At 55.8% G+C, this 20,026-nt stretch overlaps 3 protein-coding genes across 3 annotated transcripts; all 3 read left to right on the top strand.

Annotated features, from left to right (window-relative positions):
* Positions 1–1,980: 1,980 nt before the first annotated feature.
* ACAP1 (ArfGAP with coiled-coil, ankyrin repeat and PH domains 1) lies at positions 1,981–12,935 on the top strand. Its single transcript, XM_054575620.1, has 22 exons — positions 1,981–2,033; positions 2,560–2,617; positions 5,649–5,768; positions 6,002–6,055; positions 6,141–6,199; positions 6,438–6,621; positions 6,751–6,795; positions 6,909–7,004; positions 7,115–7,189; positions 7,281–7,390; positions 8,374–8,425; positions 8,522–8,622; positions 8,953–9,076; positions 9,176–9,387; positions 10,071–10,140; positions 10,265–10,359; positions 10,459–10,628; positions 11,201–11,373; positions 11,795–11,904; positions 11,988–12,098; positions 12,462–12,511; positions 12,835–12,935. Exons 1-22 carry the CDS (start codon positions 1,981–1,983, stop codon positions 12,933–12,935), a joined length of 2,223 nt encoding a protein of 740 aa, XP_054431595.1.
* Positions 12,936–13,738: 803 nt separating this feature from the next.
* Positions 13,739–16,517, top strand: KCTD11 (potassium channel tetramerization domain containing 11). The gene has a single exon (XM_054575619.1). It carries the CDS (start codon positions 14,507–14,509, stop codon positions 15,203–15,205), a length of 699 nt encoding a protein of 232 aa, XP_054431594.1. The 5' UTR covers positions 13,739–14,506; the 3' UTR covers positions 15,206–16,517.
* A 286-nt stretch (positions 16,518–16,803) lies between these two features.
* TMEM95 (transmembrane protein 95) lies at positions 16,804–18,247 on the top strand. Its single transcript, XM_054575618.1, has 7 exons — positions 16,804–16,972; positions 17,194–17,250; positions 17,451–17,531; positions 17,635–17,655; positions 17,801–17,881; positions 17,998–18,077; positions 18,233–18,247. Exons 1-7 carry the CDS (start codon positions 16,804–16,806, stop codon positions 18,245–18,247), a joined length of 504 nt encoding a protein of 167 aa, XP_054431593.1.
* Positions 18,248–20,026: the final 1,779 nt, after the last annotated feature.

Genomic DNA, 20,026 nt, shown 5'->3' with positions numbered 1-20,026 from the left:
CTGCAACTAAAGGAGTATTATAGCAAAGGGAGATACCTGAGGTGTTGTCCTTACCCGGAGCTTGAGGAAGACACAGAAGATGAGCAGCAGGACAGTGAGAGCTGGGTTGGGTCAGCCTGGGGGGAGGGGGCTGAGAACCAACAGGCTGATGGGTGCCCCAGCCCGGATCCTGTGATGCTTCCAGGCTGTGCAAGCTTGAACTGGATAAGTGGAAATTCCATAAGAACTGAGGTCCGCTTGCTGGACCACACAGGAAGCCCCCTTCAGGATCATGGGTCATCGAGAACTCCCTGACAGTGACAGTGATACCACTGCAGCTTGGTGAGGACACCAGGACACCATGTCACTGGGCCTGGCTCTTGGCAAGCTCCCCTCCCCTCAACCCCCAATCCTTTCAGCCCAATAGATCAGCAACAGGTATTATGGCCCTAACTATCCTCGTGTGCAAGTCCCACATTGTACAGAGAGGAAATGGGAAGGATCAGAAGTTGTTGGGATCCTCTCCAGCTTCACTCTATCTACTGGTCCCAAGCCTCCTCCCACGGCTTCTCTCTGCCACCTGCCCCATTCCTGGTACTGCCTGTCTTACAAAAAATGTGGGTCCTAAGCAGTGTTTGGCAGATGTCAATGCCTGGCGTCCAAGGGGCTGAACTGCCAAAGCCCAGAGAGCTCAGAGAGGATAACTGGAAGCAACCCAAACTCCCTAAATCAAAACAATTACAGCCCTAGCTGGTGTGGCTCAGTGGATTGAGCACCGGCCTGCAAACCAAAGGGTCGCCAGTTCGATTCCCAGTGTAGGACACCTGCCAAGGTTGCAGGTCAGGTCCTCGGTAGCGGGTGCATGAGAAGCAACCACACATTGATGTGTCCCTCCCTCTCTTCGTCCCTCCCCTTCTCTATAATAAATAAATAAATAAATAAATAAATCTTTAAAAAAAACAAAAAACAAAAAAATGAGTGCAGATATGAGCCTGGGCAGGGCGTAAGGAGCTGTTGCACTGGCCACGGAGGGAGAGGGGCTAATGGCAGGTTCTAGGCAGCGTGGGGGTCACATGAGCCAGATCTCATGCGCACTGTAAGAAAACCACTCCTCCAATCCCTTCTCTTCAGATGAATCCCTGAGGCTTTGACGGGCACAGGAGGAGGAAGCCAAACAACAGAAATGTAGCCACTGGAGATGGGGTGAGGGCCAACCTTCCCCTGCCTTCACTACCCAAGGGGTAGAAAATAAAGAGGAGAAGAGCAGGACTCTTGGTGCTATGAATTGGGGGCCCAGGCAGGACCTGCTCAGCCACTGAAGAGAGGGTAGGAGGAAGGGAAGTTCACACACAGGAAACCACGAGCAGCCAGAGCAGAGAAGAAAGCTCAGAGTAGCCTTGGGGGTTGGAGTCAAGAGGATTCTGGGTCTGAGAAGGCCCACCTGCCGCAGGAGGACAACGACTGATGTGATTCAGTCAACCATAAATTCACCAATCTCATCTTTAATTCTTACAACAACCCTGGAGGCAGAGGCAGGGGTTGTCATCCCCATCTTCCAGATGAGGAAAGTGAGGAATCAGAGAGCTTCCCCAGGGTCACACAATCTCTAAGTGATCAAGCCAGGATTGGACATATATCTGCCAGGCTCCCAAAACTCTACCACTGAAGGAGGAAGAAGCAGAGACTGGCCTCCAGTAGAAGGTGGCAGCGGAGTCTCTGAGGGCGGGGCTGTGGCTTCTCTGATCTCAGGCCCCCCTTCCCTGCCCAGGCCCCGCCTCTGCCCCTCCCAGCCCTGCCTGGAAGTGTGGGGTGAGATCTTCTCCTAGGACGCCCCTTCCCCTTGGGGAAAGAATTGTGACCCCCCCCAGGCTCTACCCAGGAGAGAACCTTCTTCTCTTTCTTCATCAACCCCCTCCACCCCTCCGGGGGCAGAGAGTGCCTCTACCTGCATCCCCACCTGCTTGGCCCCAGGGACTACTGGCCTGAAGTGATCAAGCTAAGATGACAGTCAAGCTGGATTTCGAGGAGTGCCTTAAGGACTCACCGCGCTTCCGGTAAGTGTGTGAAGGTGTGGGGGGCAGAGGGGAGGTGGTCTGACAAACCCCCCGCCGCATGCACACACACATACACACAACACACACAACTCCTTCCCCAGGCCAGATGTCCTGGCAGGGAGTAGGTCTCAAAAGGATGAGATCAGGCTTGTGGGCCAAAGCAGTCCCTCTGCTATCAAACCCAGAGGGGGCTCCAATCTCTTACCCCCAGAGCTGGCATTCCATCTTCCCTTTCACTGGGACCCATGCCCCTCCCCCAGCACCTGCTCTGGGCGGTTAGCAACTTCCTGCCCTCACCACATCCACCCTTCTGCTATCCTTCCTGCTCTGGCCTGGCCTGGGCCATAGTAGCTCCCACACTGTGGCGTGAGCAAGCAGAAGAGGACCGGTGGGCGCCCTCTTCTCATCAGATTTTCCTGCCTACGCCCTCCACCCCCTAACCCCAACCCCTGGCCCGACCCTGATGAGGTGGACAGACCAGATGGACCCAAACTCTAGTCCCTTGACACCGTCCTTCCTTTCCCAGAGCCTCTATTGAGCTGGTGGAAGCCGAAGTGTCAGAATTGGAGACCCGACTGGAAAAGGTGACTCAGAATCAGATTAAAATGAAAAGGGCAGAGCCAGGAAGAAAGCTGGAGACAATGCGTCCCAGGGATTAATGAATGCTGATCATGTGGGGTAGATATTTGGGGGCAACAGAGAATCAAAAAGGTGGTTCTGTACCCACATGGAGCCTAGGATCTTGGAAAACAAGTCTCATTTGTGGACTTACCCTGTCAACTCTTAAGCCCCGCATTATGCCAGCTCTGGGCTATTGAGTAGAGCAAGAATATTTCTGCCCAGGGAGCCCATAGACTGACTGTGGAGGACAAACCAGTAAGTCACCTGAACGCGAGACAGCAAAGTCTTTCCTGGCTGCTCTGTATGAAACAGTAGTGCGTGTGCACCTGCAGATACACATACCCCCATCTCCTTCCTGGCTCCGCTTTTCTCTACAGCATTAATCTCAATCTGTTATATGCTTACCTGCTATATTAGTTTTCTATTGCTCTATAATCAATTATTACAAATTTAATGACTTAACACACTTTTTTTTTTTTAAATCATAGTTTCAGTGGGTCAGAAGCTTAGCAGGGGAGTTGGTCCTCCGCTCAGGGTTTCACAAGCTGCAGTCAAGGCGTTAGCTGAGGCTGCAGTCTCATCTGAGGCTCAAGGTTTTCTTCCAAGCTCACAGGTTTTGGGACTGAGGCCCTCAGCTCCTAGAGACCACCAAGTCCCCTGCCATGTGGCCCTGTCCATAGGCAGTTTACTTCATAGCGCGTTGTTTCTTTAAGGCCAGCAGGAGAGTCTCTCTCATGTGTGCTGGTAAGATGGTGTCAATTTATATTGCAGTGTAATCACAGGAGTGAGTCCATCATCTTTGCCATGTGGTGTGACCTAATCATGGAAGTGCCATCCAATCGCCTTTGCCATAGTCTGCTGGTTAGAAACAGGTCACAGGTCACAGGTCTCACTCACACTCAAGGGGTAGGGATTATGCAAGGCTGGGAATCATCGCAGGTCACCTAAGCCTGTGTCTGTCATGCTGTTTTTGCTAATTTTTTCCTTGTGTACTTTTCCTCACTACAATATAAATGTCATGAGGGACTTTTATGTTTGGTTTTTGCTCTACCATGGCCTGAAAGTTTGAGGATGACCAACTAATATATACATACATTTTTTAAAAATTTTACTTATTGATTTGAGAGACAGGAAGGGCAGAGAGAGAGAGAGAACCATTGATTTGTTGTTCCACTTATTTATGCATTCATTGGCTGATTCTTGTATGAGCTCTGACTGGGGATTGAACCCATAACCTTGGTATAATTGGATGACACGCTAACCTACTGAACGACCCAGTCAGGGCCTACATATATTTTTTAAATTAAACTTTTATTTGGAGTTAATTATAGGTTCACAAGAAGTTGCAAAAACAGTATAGGGAAGTCTCACGCACCCATCACCCAGCCGCCCCCCGTGGGAGCACCTTATCTAAGCACGGCCTGCTACCGAAACCCTGATACTGCATGATGCAATGAAGTGTCTATAGACTTTTACATGGATTTTACCTGTTTTGCATATACTCTTTTTTAAAAAATTGTGTATAATTCAGTGACACTTTGTCATGTGTATAGATTTCTTATAACCAGCATCATACTCAAAATGCAAAACTCCAATCACCACAAAGAGCTCTTTCGTACTACCATTTGTAATGATGCCCTCCCTGCCCCCTTCTAATCCATGATAACCAGTCATCTGTTCTCCATCTTTAGACTTCCGTCCGTTCTAGAGTATTATAAATCATACAGTATCTGACCTTTCACGATTGGCTTTTTCTCCCACTCAGAATAATGTCTTTGAAGCTTATTCAAATTGTTGTGTATTAATAGTATCAGTAGGTCATTAAGTTTAGTCAAATTGTTGTGTATTAATAGTGTCAGTAGTTCACTATCAGTAGTTCATGTATGAATAGTTTGTTCCTTTGCATTGCTGGGTACCATTCTGTTATATGGATATACTGCTTATCACTAGTTCAGTCTTATGAAAGTTTCTTACTCAGATAAAAGGTAGGGAGGGGGATGGATAAGGAAAATCTGTATACTCAGTCCCCCAGCTCCACACAATGGAGTTACGAGCATCGGGGTCCTCGTCCCTTGTCACAGACACCCCATGGGGACATCTGATAAGGTTTGGTCATGACCATTACTGACCCTGCTAAGCCACCTCAGGCTACATTTCCCTGAAGCCTTCACGAGCTCTGAAAAGTGTTTTTCAGTTCAACAAAATTCACTGGGCTGTGCTGACAGGCTCCACAGTCACTTGCTCCATCCCAGACACACTGACTCAGGCCAGAGCCAAGTGGCATCACCCCAGGGGCAGTGCAGCTCCTGCAGGTAACAAGGGCCAGGGGTCAGGAGACCTCACCTTGGCTTCTGGCTCAACCACCTGGCTCACCCAGAGAGACCCTGCTCGGGCTAGTCACTTGGCCCTTGTTTATCAGGGCTCCTTGTTTGTCAATTGGGACCCAGCAGATGGGCCTTAGGAGCCCCCTCGCATGGTATCCCTACCTTGACCCCGTGGCCTACTGACCAGTTCATATTTATGAGGGAATGTTCAATGAGCACAGAGTGGGACAAGTGCAGACAGTAAATACTGTAGAATTTACACCAACCAGGTAGAGCGTTCATCCCGTGAGCCAGACAGTGCATGAGGATGGAGTTTCTGGGGCGCTCTGGACCCAGCAGTTGGGGCAGGGGAGGGAGAGACATGTGGGAGTGGGCAGAGAAAGATATTTTGGAGGTGAAGCTGACAGTCGCTTTGGTGAAAGGCTGGGAAGAATTTCGTTCCAGGCACAGAGCAGTGGGAACAAAGCAACAAAGATAAGAAAGTACCAGGTTTGTGTTAGAAACTGCGAGAACTGAACTGGGCTCCAGAGGGGTGTCAGCAAGATTATGAAGGAGGGGCACAGTCCAAAGGAAGGGGACAGGAAGCGGGACAGGAAGTGGGACAGGAGCGGGGGTTGCCACTGACTGTGTTGGCACATGGCACGACTCCCTGTTCCCTGTTGCCTCCTAGCTCCTCAAGCTGGGTAATGGCCTCCTGGAAAGTGGGCGCCATTACCTTGCTGCTGGCCGCGCCTTCATTGCTGGCATTTGTGACCTGGCCCACCTGGGTCCACCAGAGCCCATGATGGCGGTATGTGTAGGGCCTGAGCCCGATTCATGGTGGGAGGGGGTCTGAGGTGAGGAGAGATCCTGCGGAAGACAGGGGAAGGTCGATCTGGGGTCTGCAGGTCCCAGGCCAGAGCAGGGCTGGCGCGGCCATCCCAGACAGCCATTGCAGGCTGGGTCCCAAGACGGGAGGGCCCTACCTGCCCCCACGCCTGGTACTCTCTCTCTCTCTCTCTCTCTCTGCCTCTTCTCACCTAGGAGTGTCTGGACAAATTCACTAAGAGCCTAAGCCACAAGCTCGACAGCCACTCGGTGAGTGGGAGTAGGTAGGGCAGGTGGGAGCAGTGAGGTTGTCTCTGGTCCTGACCCCCTCCTTCCAATTTCTGCTTCTCCTTAGGAGCTTCTAGATGCCACCCAGCTCATGCTGCAGCAGCAAATCCAAACCCTGGTCAAGGAGTAAGTGCTCAGGGGAAAATCGGTTCTCCAGCCCTTCCTATTACCACAGGGGCCTCCCTGGAAGAAGCTGTGAGACTAGGGGCCTCTGGCGGCCTGAGTGCTATCCCCCATCCCAAGAAGCCTCCCGGAGTCCTGACTGTAGAGACCGGCTGAAAGGCTATGAGTGGGCCTGCTCTTGGGACCCCTCTGCTAGGGGCAGGTGGGTGTATCTGCGATCCTTTGTATCCCCCCACCCCAGAGGTCTCCGGGGTTTCCGAGAGGCTCGCCGGGACTTCTGGCGAGGCGCTGAGAGCCTGGAGGCTGCTCTTACCCACAACGCAGAGGTCCCCAGGCGCCGGGTCCAGGAGGCAGAAGAGGCAGTAGCTGCTTTGAAGACAGCTCGAGCCGGGTACCGGGGACGGGCCCTGGATTATGCCCTGCAGGTGCCTGCCCTCACCGGTCCTCTTGGGGCACCGGGGCCTGAGTCGCTTCGAGGCTAGAGAGTCCCTGGCGTGCGCTGGGAGGGGGCGCTGTGTTTTCAAGGCTGACCTGAGGTATTTTTGTGCCCTCAGATCAATGTGATTGAGGACAAGAGGAAGTTTGACATCATGGAATTTGTGAGTGGCAGGGGTGGTAAGGGCAAGGTGGGGAGAGCCTCCTGATGGATGGGGGGGGAAGGGAAACTCTGAGGCGCCTCCCCAGCTCTGCCCTCTGCCCGCCTTGACCCCAGGTGCTGCGTTTGGTGGAGGCCCAGGCTACACATTTTCAGCAGGGCCACGAGGAGCTGAGCCAGCTGGCCCAGTATCGCAAGGAGCTGGGCGCCCAGGTAGGGCCCCATGAAACAGGCAGGTGGTAGAGGGTAGTGGGCTCTGAAGTGACTTTCCTGGCCTACTTCAGGGAGGCTTGGGCCATCTGAGATGCCCCTCCTATGCCCAGTTGCACCAGCTGGTCTTGAATTCAGCTAGAGAGAAGAGGGACATGGAGCAAAGACATGTGCTGCTGAAACAAAAGGTGAGGGTGGGGGCCGCTGGAGGGAGACAGAGGGGCCCAGGGCCTTCCTTTCTGCTCTCAGAGTTGCCCTTTGACCCTCCTGTGCCCTCAGGAACTGGGTGGAGAGGAGCCAGAGCCGAGCCTGAAGGAGGGGCCTGGTGGCCTGGTTATGGAAGGACACCTCTTCAAACGGGCCAGCAACGCATTTAAGACCTGGAGCAGGTCAGGAGAGGATACCCCAATGAGCCAAACCCACCCGATTAAATATTTTTTGAGTGGTTATAGTATGCTAAGCACAACAATGAAAAAGACAAAACCTCTGCTTCAGAAAGTATGCATTTGACCAGCAAAGACAGATGGTAATATAATAATGAAGTAAATGCCACGCTAGTGTACATTATGTTGGAAGGTATGAGTGCTGGAGGAATAAAATAATAAAGTAAGGGATAATAGCTGAGGAGGGGCTGTGGTTTTACATAGAGCGGTCAGGGTGGTCTCATGAGAGGGTGACTTCTGAGTGAATACTTAAAGGACTTCTGGGGGAAGAATGTTCTAGGCAGAAGGAGGAGCCAGCGCCAAGGCCCTGAGAAACCGGGAGTGTTGGAGGAACAGAGAGGAAGGCATGGGCGTGGACAGAGGAAGGGAGGGGGAAGTGGTAGGAGGTGAAGTTGGAAAGAACAGGGGTGTGAACTATGAGAGGGCCTCGCCTGCTTCTGTGGGGACTTGGCCTCCACCCTGAGGGACACGAGGAGCCAGCGCATGGTGCCGAGCAGGAAGGCGGTCTGCTTGGACTTGACTCCTTCCCCTTCTAGGGCCACTGCCAGCCCATACGGGATCTTCGTGCAAATTAGATCCTCTGTGGGCTCCTTTCCCATGATACCGAGCCCCTTCCCCAAGATACTGCCATTTGCCAAAAAAATTATAACACTAGATTTATTTTATGAGGAAAAGCATTTTACTGTCATCTGCTAGAAAGTCGTCTTCATACATATATCAATCTGGGTTGTCCAAAAGGTTAACGGGACCTTTTAGACAGTCTGCACGACTGTCCGCCCTCCTCTGGAACGTCTCATGGGACAATCAGCCCAGGTCTCTCTCCTCTCAGCAAGATCCTTGTGGGGCAAAGGACACAGACTCTCTGCTGTCCCTGTCCCAGCCTTATCCTGACGCTGCCCATGTCCAAACTCTACTTCCATCTCCTCCAGACGCTGGTTTACTATTCAGAGCAACCAACTGGTTTATCAGAAGAAGCACAAGGTGGGTAGCCCGGGTGCTGGAGGCCTGGGCCCAGAGAGACTTGGCCTTTGTGGCACCTGGCTGGACATCTGCCTCCCTCTCACCTTCCCCTGTCAGGACCCTGTGACTGTGGTGGTAGACGACCTTCGTCTCTGCACGGTGAAGCTCTGCCCTGACTCAGAAAGGCGGTTCTGCTTTGAGGTGGTATCCCCCAGCAAGTGAGTACAGTCCCCACAGGGCATGCTCTAGTATCTCTAAATCTTAACAAGCTGGAAAGGCAGAGACAGTCACAAAGACATCCCTGGAGCCGGCCTGGAGGCCCCACGTGCAGCCCCAGGCGTTAACCCTTTGGTGGCTGGATTGTGGGACAGCCTGGGGAGAGGCTATACGGTGATGGGGGTAGTTAGGAGGATATTACCTATTGGTGCAGAAATGTTTCAGCATGACTGATACCAGCTGAATACTAGCTGAATGTCAGCCTGCCCGTCCTGCCACAGGCTCCCCAGGCCTCAGACCCCTCCCTGCTCTTTGTCCCCTTTCCTGCCCAGGTCCTGCCTCCTGCAGGCTGACTCAGAGCGCCTCCTACAGCTGTGGATCAGTGCTGTGCAGAGCAGCATTGCCACAGCCTTCAGCCAGGCCCACCTTGATGATACCCCGTGGGGTGCAGGCCAGGTACCTTAACACGGGGCTTCAGGGCCAGGCTTCCCAGGGAGATGGGACATCCCTTTCCCTAGGCCCCATAGACATTCTCTCTTCTCCTGTCTGCTCCAGGGCTCAGGACACCCGGTCATGGGCCCTTCTGCCACCCTGGGCTCTGGCAGGACCGGCAGGGGAAGGGATCCTGGCGGAGCGGGGCATGTGGCAGCCCAGGTGCAAAGTGTGGATGGCAATGCCCAGTGTTGTGACTGCCGGGAACCAGCGCCCGAGTGGGCTAGCATCAACCTTGGTGTCACCCTCTGCATCCAGTGCTCCGGCATCCACAGGTCCCTCCCCAAGACCCCAAGCATGGCCCCCATTCCTTCTGGCTGCAGGGCTGGAGGGGACCAAGACAGAGCCCATCACACAGGCTCCTCCTTTCTCACTTTGCCTGGCTCCCCCCTTAGATTCTGGCTGTCACCGGACACAGGTCTTGACTGAGCCTGTGGGTCACAGGGGGCTCTGTGGGAGTAGGCAGTGGGAGACACAGGCCCAGCCTCTCAGCGTCCTGGTCTAGACAGGGTTGGGGGACACCCAGAGTAATTTACTGGCTTGATTGGAGGAGGCATGAGGTCAGGGCTGCTGAGGACGGGTGAGCCAGCGAAGAGCAGAGAGGGAAGAGGTTGTAAGGCAAGTCTATGCGGCCCTCACCCTGAGTCAGCCTGGTAGAAGAAGGGAAGGGGAATGGTAGGAAAGAATTGTCTAGGCCAAAGTGCCAAGAAAGAAAGGAGGTGAATGGAGGGGACTTAAGATGATATGTAGGAGAAAGGAGAGGGGATAGTGAATAGACAGGATCCTGCCAGATGTGGATCAAGGCTACATGGCCCCAGCTGCCCTGCTGCCTCCCGGCCCAGTGCCCCTGGGCGGTCCCCCATGCAGGACCTTGTCTCCAAGTCCTTTCAGGAGCAGCACCAGCAGCTGCCCCAGCTGCCGCCTCACATAGGGCCTGACTTCCACTCTGGTCCTCCAGGAGCCTCGGAGTTCATTTCTCCAAAGTCCGGTCTTTGACGCTTGATTCGTGGGAGCCGGAACTAGTGAAGGTGACTTGGGGGTGTTATGAAAGCGGGGAGGTAGCATGGGGTGAGGACAGGGCTGCAGAGCCCCAAGGGCTCAGGTGCTGTCCCCACCCTACCTGACTGTCTGCCTCTGCCTTGGTGCCTGAAGCTTATGTGCGAGCTGGGAAACGTGGTCATCAACCAGATCTATGAGGCCCGAGTGGAGGCCATGGCAGTGAAGAAGCCAGGGCCCAGCTGCTCCCGGTGAGGCTGTGGGGAGGGGTTGGGGCTGCCCTCTTTGCAGGGAGGGAGGAGGGCCTGGAAGGGGAGGAGGGAAGGCTGTCCTCTTCTTCCCCTCTTCAGGCAGGAGAAGGAGGCCTGGATTCATGCCAAATACGTGGAGAAGAAGTTCCTGACCAAGCTTCCTGAGATCCGGGGGCGGAGAACTGGCCGAGGGCCCCCAAGGGGGCATCCTCCTGTGCCCCCAAAGCCTTCTATTAAGCCCCAGCCAGGGAGCTTCAGATCCAAGCCAGGTATAGGGTTGGTTGGGCATTCATTGTGCACCTGCTGTGTGCTCGGCGTTATGCCAAACCTGGTGGGGAGGTTCAGAGTATAAGGCCCAGGCCTTCCCTTTGAGAATGCTGGAGGAGCCAGACCACACCAGCACTGGTTTTAGAAGGTAAGAGTTCTGGGGGTTATAGTGAAGAATGGGAAGGAGCATGGAGCTGGGAGTAGGCAGGGAGGCTATGTAAGGGTGTCGTCCGCATGAGAAAAGTCAGAAGTGAGAATGGGCTAGGGTCTCCGGAGGTCTGTGAAGGCGGGTGTGGTTGGCTAGAGCAGAGGGAGCCAAGAGAGCAGAGGTGGACCTTCAGTGAGCCAGTTCACCCACAGCACCCCAGTCAGGGGGGTTGGACAAGAGGAGGTGGATTGATGCTTTCTAACCCTAGGGGCCCCGCACACATGCTCACACACACCTCCACTTCCCACCAAAGGCCCCGAATCTTGAAGGCCTCCCCACAATTGAGAAGTGACCTACCCCATTACAACATCAGGGGGCTTTGCTGATTGTTTTCTTCCCAGACTCAAAGCTGATTCCTCCTAACAGAGCCACCCTCAGAGGACCTGGGCAGCCTGCACCCTGGGGCCCTGCTGTTCCGAGCTGCTGGGCATCCTCCATCCCTCCCCACCATGGCTGATGCCCTCGCCCATGGGGCCGATGTCAACTGGGTCAACACGGGTCAGAAGAACACCACACCACTGATCCAGGCCACAGCTGCTGTGAGGGTCTTGCCAACCTCCCCACCCTGCCCTAAGGCTCCTTCTCTTCTTCCCTCCGCCTGACTCTCTTACCCTTCCCTGCGCCCCATAGGGAGTGATAACCAACAGAGACTGTTAAGACTGTGTGATTTGGAGGCAGAAAACCTGGGTTTGAATCCAGGCTCTCACCACTTATAGTTGTGAACCTCTCTGTGCCTCAGTTTCCTCGTCTGAAAAAGAGGGATCCCATACCTCAGTAGGTTGTGTTGTGGATGTAACGTATGGATGCATGTAAAGAGCTAGAGCAGAGCCTGACACCGAGCTGTATCCCTAAACTCCCGATCCCACACCCCACCCTCTGAACTGGCCCCACTCTAAAAATCTATAAAATCTGCCTCTAAAGATGCCACTCTCTCTCCCTATTCTCCACTTCTCGATACAGAATTCTCTTCTGGCCTGTGAGTTTCTCCTCCAGAACGGGGCGAATGTGAACCAAGCAGACAGCCATGGCCGGGGGCCGCTCCATCATGCAACCATCCTTGGCCACACTGGGTAGCAGTGGCAGCGATGATGGCCTTGGGGAGGAAGGTTCCAGACGCGGTGAGCTGCTGACTGAATCTGGCTATCCTCTCTAGACTGGCCTGCCTGTTCCTGAAACGCGGAGCTGACCTGGGAGCTCAGGACTCTGAAGGCAGGGACCCTTTGACCATCGCCATGGAAACAGCCAACGCTGACATCGTCACCCTGTAAGGATGCCCGAGGGGTGGGGTTGGCAAGCGCACCTTTCACAGGGGTGTGCCTAATGCCGAGAACCCAACTTGCCCAACAAAGCCCGAGGAAGGGAGGGGTCAGCTCCTGGACCAGGCAATGAACAGGATGCTCCAAGTGCTGACTGGGGTGCAGGGCAGGGATGGGGCCTGCAGGGCCAAGGATGGTGAGCTCATCCTGAGAGTCATCATTCATCAACATTGTTGTCAGGCATCTTTTTAGCACTAGACCCTGGGCGAACAGAGGAATAAACAACCCAGCTCAAGGAATGGGAAGTTTGGGGCGGGTGGCTGGTGTGCGTGAGGAGGTTGTCATTCATTCCTTAATTCTCTCCCCTTTAGGCTTCGATTGGCAAAGATGAGAGAGGTCGAAGCTGCCCAGGGCCAGGCAGGTACAGTACCTACCTCCCCACCCCACGTTCATCAGGGCCATCACTGTAACTCTGGGCGTGTGACCTGTGACTTGTACCCCTCAGGTCCAGCTTCACTGATTAAGTCTATTACTTATTCAGCAAATACATATGTATTGCGCTTTTTGCACACGCCAGAGCCTCAGAACAGAAAAGGCAAGGGCTGTGCCCGGCTGGCTCAGGTGTTTCCTTCTTCACTCAGGACCTCACAGGCCCGCCCCTGTCCGCCCCCCGCCCCAGCCGCACACTCTCCTGAGCTCGGGGCCCAGCTGTCCCGGCTCCCAGCCCTTCCTCCCTCCCCTCAGGAGACGAGACGTATCTCGACATCTTCCGGGACTTCTCCCTCATGGCATCGGACGACCCGGAGAAGCTGAGCCGGCGTTCTTACGACCTCCACACGCTGTGATTCCAGGCCTTCGCGGTCCCGCTCCCCCTCCCCCCGCCCTTCCCAACCCACCGCCAGCCTGTGGCTATTAAAGCCTTTGTGCTTTGCTCTTCCCTACGTAGTTCCTTCATTGGGCGCCACCTCCGGGCCCGCAGGGTGTTGGGCGCTTCCCAGCGGGAATCACACGAGGGGCCCCTCCCGGGGAGTGAAGCGGCGGCTGCAGCCTCAGCCCCAGCGCCGGGAGGCCCTGAGGCGGGGCCCCCTGGGCTCAGGCGACGGAGGAGAGGCTGCTCGTGTGGGCTGGGGCCCGCCGTCCCTTAAAGGGGGGCTGGCGTCGGGTCGGGTCGGGCCGGGCCGGGCCGGAGAGGCTGGCTCGGCCACCCCGGCCCAGAAGCATCCCCGGAATGCGGTGGCTCAGCACCCGCCCCCTCAGGAATTCCCCGCGGGAGAGAGGGGAAGGGAACTGCCGGTGCCCAAGCCCTGGAAGGCCGCGCCTGTGTTTTCTCCGCGTGGCGGGACTGGGGACTCCCGCCCCCGCGGAGCTGCAGACGTGAGGTCAGGCACACCTGAGACCGGCCAGGCCGCCGCCGCCACATCCGGAGCGACGCGCCGCCGCCGGAGTCACCCTCCGGACCCCACCCCTGCTGGCGTCCCGGTCCAGCCCGTCCTCCCAGTGCCTCCAGTTCGCCACTCTCAGCTCCCACCTCCACCCGAGCCCTGCGTGCCCCACGGGGGCGGGGGGCGGGCGCCCCGGGGGCGGAGCTGTCTCTTAAAGGACCAGGGGCTGCAGCCCTTCGGCCACTTCCTGGGGGCGGAGAGGACTTCAGCAGCTGGTGAGACACCCCGAGAAGGCGGTAAGGCGGCGGCGCCCCGGTCTGGAGACTCCCCGCTGCTTCTATCAGAGTCCTGGGACAATCGCAGCTCCGACTTAGGGTGCATCCTCGCTCCCCAGCGGGTTCAGAGGCACCTCCGCCATCAGCTCCAGGGAGCCCCGCCTCCATCTCTTGGAACCCGCGCCCGAGCCAGGCCAAGGCCAGGCCAGTGACTGGCTCCCGGAACCCTGCGTGGACTCGCTCACGGAGACGGCGCTCTGCCCCGAGAACTCAGAAACTGGACCCTTCAAAGAGTCAGCCTTGTACTCGACCGTCACCTGCTGGTTGGATTCCGGAAAGCCACTATCTAAAGACCACAGAAAGGAGTCGCAGACCACCCAGAACTGGATGCGTCTGGACCTAAACCTCTCTTCCGCGTGGTCTTTCCTGTGATCTTTTTCATCCGTTCTCTAAACCCTTCGGGCTTTGTGTGCCCGGGAGCCGTCCCCCACCACCAAAGTAGCGGGGGTGAACCCCGGATCTTGCTGCCTTGTATTCCAGCCAGTGCCTCCAGCTTAGAGTCTGAACCTTACGACACAATTCTGCACACACCCAGGAAGTCCTGCCTTTTCTTCTCTTTCGGTGTCTCCAGTACTCCCCAAAATTTCCCCTCCTCCTGTGCCCTCTTCACCCCCCTCCTTTGGGGGCCCCGTGACCCTGAATGTGGGGGGCACGCTCTATTCCACTACTTTGGAGACCCTGACTCGCTTCCCAGACTCCATGCTGGGGGCCATGTTTAGGGCTGGCACTTCCATTCCCCCCAACCTCAACTCCCAGGGAGCCGGCTACTACTTCATAGACCGAGATGGCAAGGCCTTCCGGCACATCCTCAATTTCCTGCGGCTGGGCCGCCTGGACCTGCCCCTAGGATATGGGGAGACATCGCTTCTCAGGGCAGAGGCTGACTTCTACCAAATCCGGCCCCTCCTAGATGCCCTGCGGGAACTGGAAGCTTCTCAGGGTACCCCTGCACCCACAGCCGCCCTGCTCCACGCAGATATAGATGCCAGCCCCCGCCTGGTGCACTTCTCTGCTCGCCAGGGCCCACATCACTATGAGCTGAGCTCTGCCCAGGTGGACGTCTTCCAAGCCAACCTCTTCTGCACTGACCCAGAGTGTCTGGGTGCCATGAGGGCCCGATTTGGTGTGGCCAATGAAGAGAGAGCCGAGGCAGGACCACACTTTCGTCTGGAGTGGGCCCCGCGCCCCCCAGAACTTCCAGAAGTGGAGTACAGGAGACTGGGGCTGCAGCCACTGTGGACCGCGGGGCCAGGAGAGCGACGGGAAGTGGTGGGCACACCGGGCTTCCTGGAGGAGGTGCTGCGGGTGGCTCTGGAGCATGGCTTCCGTCTAGACTCTGTTTTCCCTGACCCTGAAGACCTGCTCAACTCCAGATCTCTGCGCTTTGTCCGGCACTGAGAACTGAGAACTGGAAATACTGCCCTCAGTTTGACTGTAGGGGAGTGGAAGGAGAAGGAAGGGGGCAGCAAAGAAGGGGATAAAGGTTCCCCTGAAGCCTCTCCCTAGCTCTGCTTTAGGAGCTGTGAGAGCCGGAGGTCCCATTGCACCTGACTGGAGCTCAGACGTGGACAGGACTCCCCACACCCAAGCCCACTGAGGGCTTACAGTTGGCACAGAGGGTATGGACTGGTGCTGATCCCGGGGGGGATGGGGGAGTTTCCCCTGGCTTGTTCTCACCTGAGGCTGGGGACCTCCAGTTTCCTTGGTTGGAGCTCAGTATTCAGGGGTCTGGAAAAGTGGGGATACTTCTCTGCCCACGCTAGGCCTAGCAGAGCCGTGCAGGGACACTGAGGTTGGGAGGAAGAGGGACTTTGCATTGCTCTAATGTGGTCTCCTGGACTGTGACCTCTCTTCCTGGAGCTGAGTGCCCTGGCCTGACCAATGACAAGGCCAGAACACTCTGGAACATGGGCAGGGAGATTCTTTGCTGTGTCCCAAGCCACCTACTGAGGGAGAGAGAAAGGCTACACTCCACCGCAGGCTGGCATGAAGGAGCTAGGAGAATCCCATTAACTATGGCGTAGAGCATTCCTCTGGAGACCCAAGTGTTTTTAAAGGATCTGTTTTTGAAGGTGGAGCTGGCCATGGGGAAGAGGGTGGCATCTTCTTGGGCCTCGGCCTCATTTCCTTCGTGTGTGCGTGCGCGGCAGCATGCATCCGAATGATGTGAGTCTCTGACATCCTGGCTCCCATCTGCGTTGCTGGCGATGGTGTCTGTCTGCTGGCCTTTCTGTGGTCTCTACTTGTCCAGACCTGTTTGGGGATGAGAAACTGTTTGGGCACCAGGTGTGTCTATGGGTGTGAGTAGACTGACAATTAATAACTTAACCACAAGGTGTGTGTGTGTTTACGCACACCTGTGCACTCGCATCACCAAGTATGCAGGAGGGGCCTGTTGGGATTTGAGTCACTAGGATCTTCCCAGAGAGAGAGATAAGAGAAGTCACGGGGATTAGTAGGGCCTTGGAGACCTTTATAGCATTCTTGGTTGCTAAGGCAACCAGAGGCCTGTTGCTAGGATATCGCTGGGGAAAGACCCAAGGCTGCCCAGGGCAGAGAGAAGCTGAACAGAAGGGTTCGGGACAGTCGGGGAAGCTATGGGAAGGGATGGGATTTCTGCATCCCTGAAGGGATGGAATGCTCATAAACAACTTCTCTTGGGGAGTCGCTTATTATTTATCACTTACAAGAAGAAAAATAAAGTTGCTTTTGGAACCACAAATCTTGTAAAGGCTGCTGAGGGCCATGTTGGGGGTGCTGTCCCTTTTGCGCAGAAGTCCTGCTTTTTCTGCCCATCTTCTATTAGAGACATCTCCCAGTCCCCAGTTCCTTGGGCCCAGGTTTACCCTGGCCAAGCATGGAGCAGTGGCACTATTTTGGAATGCTCTAGAACCTCCAGCTGTTCTGGAACACTACAAAGGGCTGGAACCAGGATCACAGAGCCTTCCTAATCCAGGTGGGGCCAGCTCCCCCTTCAGCTCCCCCCATTGGGCTTCATGTGGATGCTGGCACTGGGCGGGGCTTTCCTGGCAGCTGCCCAGGCCTGCGTCTTCTGCCGCCTGCCAGCCCATGACTTGTCGGGCCGCCTGGCATGGCTCTGTAGTCAGATGGAGGCCCAGTGGAAGGACTGTGAGACCTCCTGGAGCTTCTCAGCCTTTGCCTTAGGTAAGCCCAGACATCCAGGGACGGGCCCATCAACAGTCACCCCCATGCCCCAAGCAAGGTAACATGCGGCTTCCCAGTTATGCCCTTCAGCTGTCACCTCAGTCCACAGCCCTCCCTGGACTCACTGGCCTCTCCCTCGGGGAGAGCTTCTTTGGACCTCGGGAAAGTCAAGAATCTTCTGGGCTGGTGAGGAAATCCCTAGTCCTTGCCCATCTCCACAGATGAGGGGTCCATGAACAAAATCACAGAGAAGACACACAGAGTCCTGAGGGTCATGGGTGAGATCACTGGGCAAGGCACCATCAAAGGGCTTGGATGGGCACTGGGGAGGGGGGTGGAAGGAAGGGGCTGGGGAGGCAGGGAAAGGAGGGAGGGTGGAGACAGGAGGGCATGACTGGGGAGGTGCTGGGCGAAGGCATGGCCCCCAACTGGTACTGTCGGGGGCCCTGAGCAAAATGGCTCTTCTCTGCCTCCCCAGAGATCAAAAGGTCTTTCTCCTCACTCCCTTTATATTGGCAATGGCTTCAAAAGACCAAGCTCCCTCAATACACCAGAGAAGGTACTAATGGGGGGAGGGATCGAGGGGTGCCTAGGATCTCGGGCAAAGGGGCATGTGGCTGAACTGCTCACCTACGCCCGCCCCTCCTTGTCTTCCATTTCAGCTCTCTGCACTCCTGCCTGTTGTGAGTAGAAAAGGAAGGGGTAGCGAGGAAAGGGGCGTTGGGGAACCTGAGGAGAGCCTGGCAGTTAGCAGGAGCAAGTGGGAGCCTCCGGGAGGGTGGGGTTTGGGCCTCCCCTCCCCAGCTCTGCTCCCGCTGTCTCCTGCAGGGGGCAGCACCATCCTGTACAACTGTTCCACCTGCAAGGGCTTTGAGGTGCACTGCTGGCCCAAAAAACGCTGCTTCCCAGGTCCTTACTCCCTGCCCCTGCCTCACCTCACCCAGATCTCTGAGCTCCTAGGCTCCTCCAGTGTCAACGGGTGGGGTCCTCTTTCATTGTTTCCTGGGTTCCCTGCAGGGAGTCACGATCTTTGGGAAGCCAGGATTCTACTTCTCTCTGTCTTTGGAACTGTCCTGTTCCTGGGTCTCATGAGCCTCGTGGTAGAGTGAGTTGGGGGTTAAGGGCAGTCTCATGGCCTCTGACCCACCCAGTACCTTCCACCACCCACCCTTCCTCTTTCCCTCTCAGCCCCCTTCCCTTCCCTTCCCTGCCCTGCCCTGCCCTGCCCTGCCCAGACCTCCCACCTCCACCTTCCCTCAGGTTCCACCTCCTTGAAGCAAAAAGTGACTTATGAAGATGCTGACAGGCCCCAGCTTCCAGCTGTAAGGAGAGTGTACTCACAACTTCCACTTCCCATGCACTGGGCGGTGGGGGCGGGGGGCACAGCCAGCCTGAGTTCCAGCCCCAAAGGTTCAGTCTTCTAGACTCTGAAACACAGCTGTCTCCACAGCCCCACTGTGAGCGGGCCTCCAGGAACCCAGGCACCCACAACTGGAAAGTTTCTCCTCTCCCGCCCTCAACCAATCAGATAGGGCGGCCACCAGTGCCAGGAAAATAACTACAGAAGGAAAGAATCCCCTCCACACGCGCCGCCACTCCCCCACGCCTTTCTGCTTGTTCCCGTAAAGCGGGGGCTGTTTGCCCCAGAAGCTACTCTTGGCTCTCCTGTGACTGATTGGGAATCCGGGAATGAGTGTTCTGGAGAACACACTCCCTCTCTGAGCGAGATCATACCAGTCAGCCTGCTGGCGTGCTCTCCCTCCATTTAACATTGTGAGGCCTTGGCCCAGGTTCCCTCCTGCCAGGCCCAACTGAACGTGTGAAATGGCCTCCATGCCTGTCTAGCCTCTGCCTGCAACTGCGGGGGGAGGACAGGAAACTCAACGGGGCCCAGTGCTTCTCAACCGGGGCGACTTTGCCCCCCATGAGACATGGGGCGACATCTGGAGACATTGTGGATTGCTTTCACAAGGGGCGGTGGCGGGGAGGGGAGGCGGATGTGCTACTGGCATCTCGTAGGTAGAGACCAGGGATGCTGTTCAACATCCTGAAATGCACAGGGGAGCCCTCCACAGCAAGGCCTTATCCAGTCCAAAATGTCCATAGTACGTGGTTGAGAAAGCCTGGTGTTTCCTCCCCTGGCTGTCAGCAGTTTGGGTTTGGAAAATGGCAGATGGGACATGAAAAGAGAGGCCTGTCACCAACCACAGGGCCTAGGCCTGGACGGTACCCTGGCCCTCCCCTGGCTCAGTGGTTTTCAAGGTACTTAGCGACTCCAGCGTCAAGGTTCTCAACAAGCTGCACATCAGAGTCACCTGGGAAGCTTAAGAAATCACACAGGCTTGGACCCCATCTCCAGAGACTCTGAATGTAGTGGTCTCGTATGGAGCCTGGGTTAACCTAACTTACAGCCAGGGATGGAACCACTGTTTGGGGGGTGCCCGTAAGGGTCCTGGGATGGGGAGAGAAATGCCTACCCCTTTCAGGAGAGTACCTTCCATGTTGTTTTACATGTTCTATTCCAATCCTGGCATTTTACACACACACACACACAAATAAGACCCAGAGATCATGCAGCAAGATTACACAACTGGCCCAAGATCATACAGCAACTCATTCGTCCATTCATTTGACAAATACTTCGTGAGTGCCCACCACGTGCCAGGCAGTGTTGAGCCCAAGCCGGACGGGCCGCCGCACCTCCCAGCTGCTCCGGCAGCGCCGCTCTCCTCTGGTCTGTAGTGGCCTCGCGCTCCCTTATGCTCTACCTTTTTTCCCAGGTTCAGCATATGGCAGTTGTCCTTGTTTCGACACTCAGCATGCAGTGGGTCGACCACTTCTGCCTGCTCATGAAGGACCTCTCTCTACCAGATCAGTCTCCTCTTCCCACCCTATGGCGCCCAGCCCACTCTAGAACCCACTCAAGTGGACTTGTCTCCCAGATATGCTACCTGACTTTGCCTGCTCCCCTCAAATTCATTGCGCTCTCAGCGACCACGCTAGTCGTAAAACTCCATATGCTCACAACCTCCTGTCCAGCATCAAATGATGGTT

Source organism: Pteronotus mesoamericanus, unplaced genomic scaffold (assembly GCF_021234165.1).
Source record: "Pteronotus mesoamericanus isolate MK-2021 breed Mesoamerican mustached bat unplaced genomic scaffold, CSHL_Meso_final contig_317, whole genome shotgun sequence".
Taxonomy (NCBI): Eukaryota; Metazoa; Chordata; class Mammalia; order Chiroptera; family Mormoopidae; genus Pteronotus; species Pteronotus mesoamericanus.
Note: the sequence above shows the minus strand (reverse complement) of the source record. Positions and strands in the feature narration are given on the sequence as shown.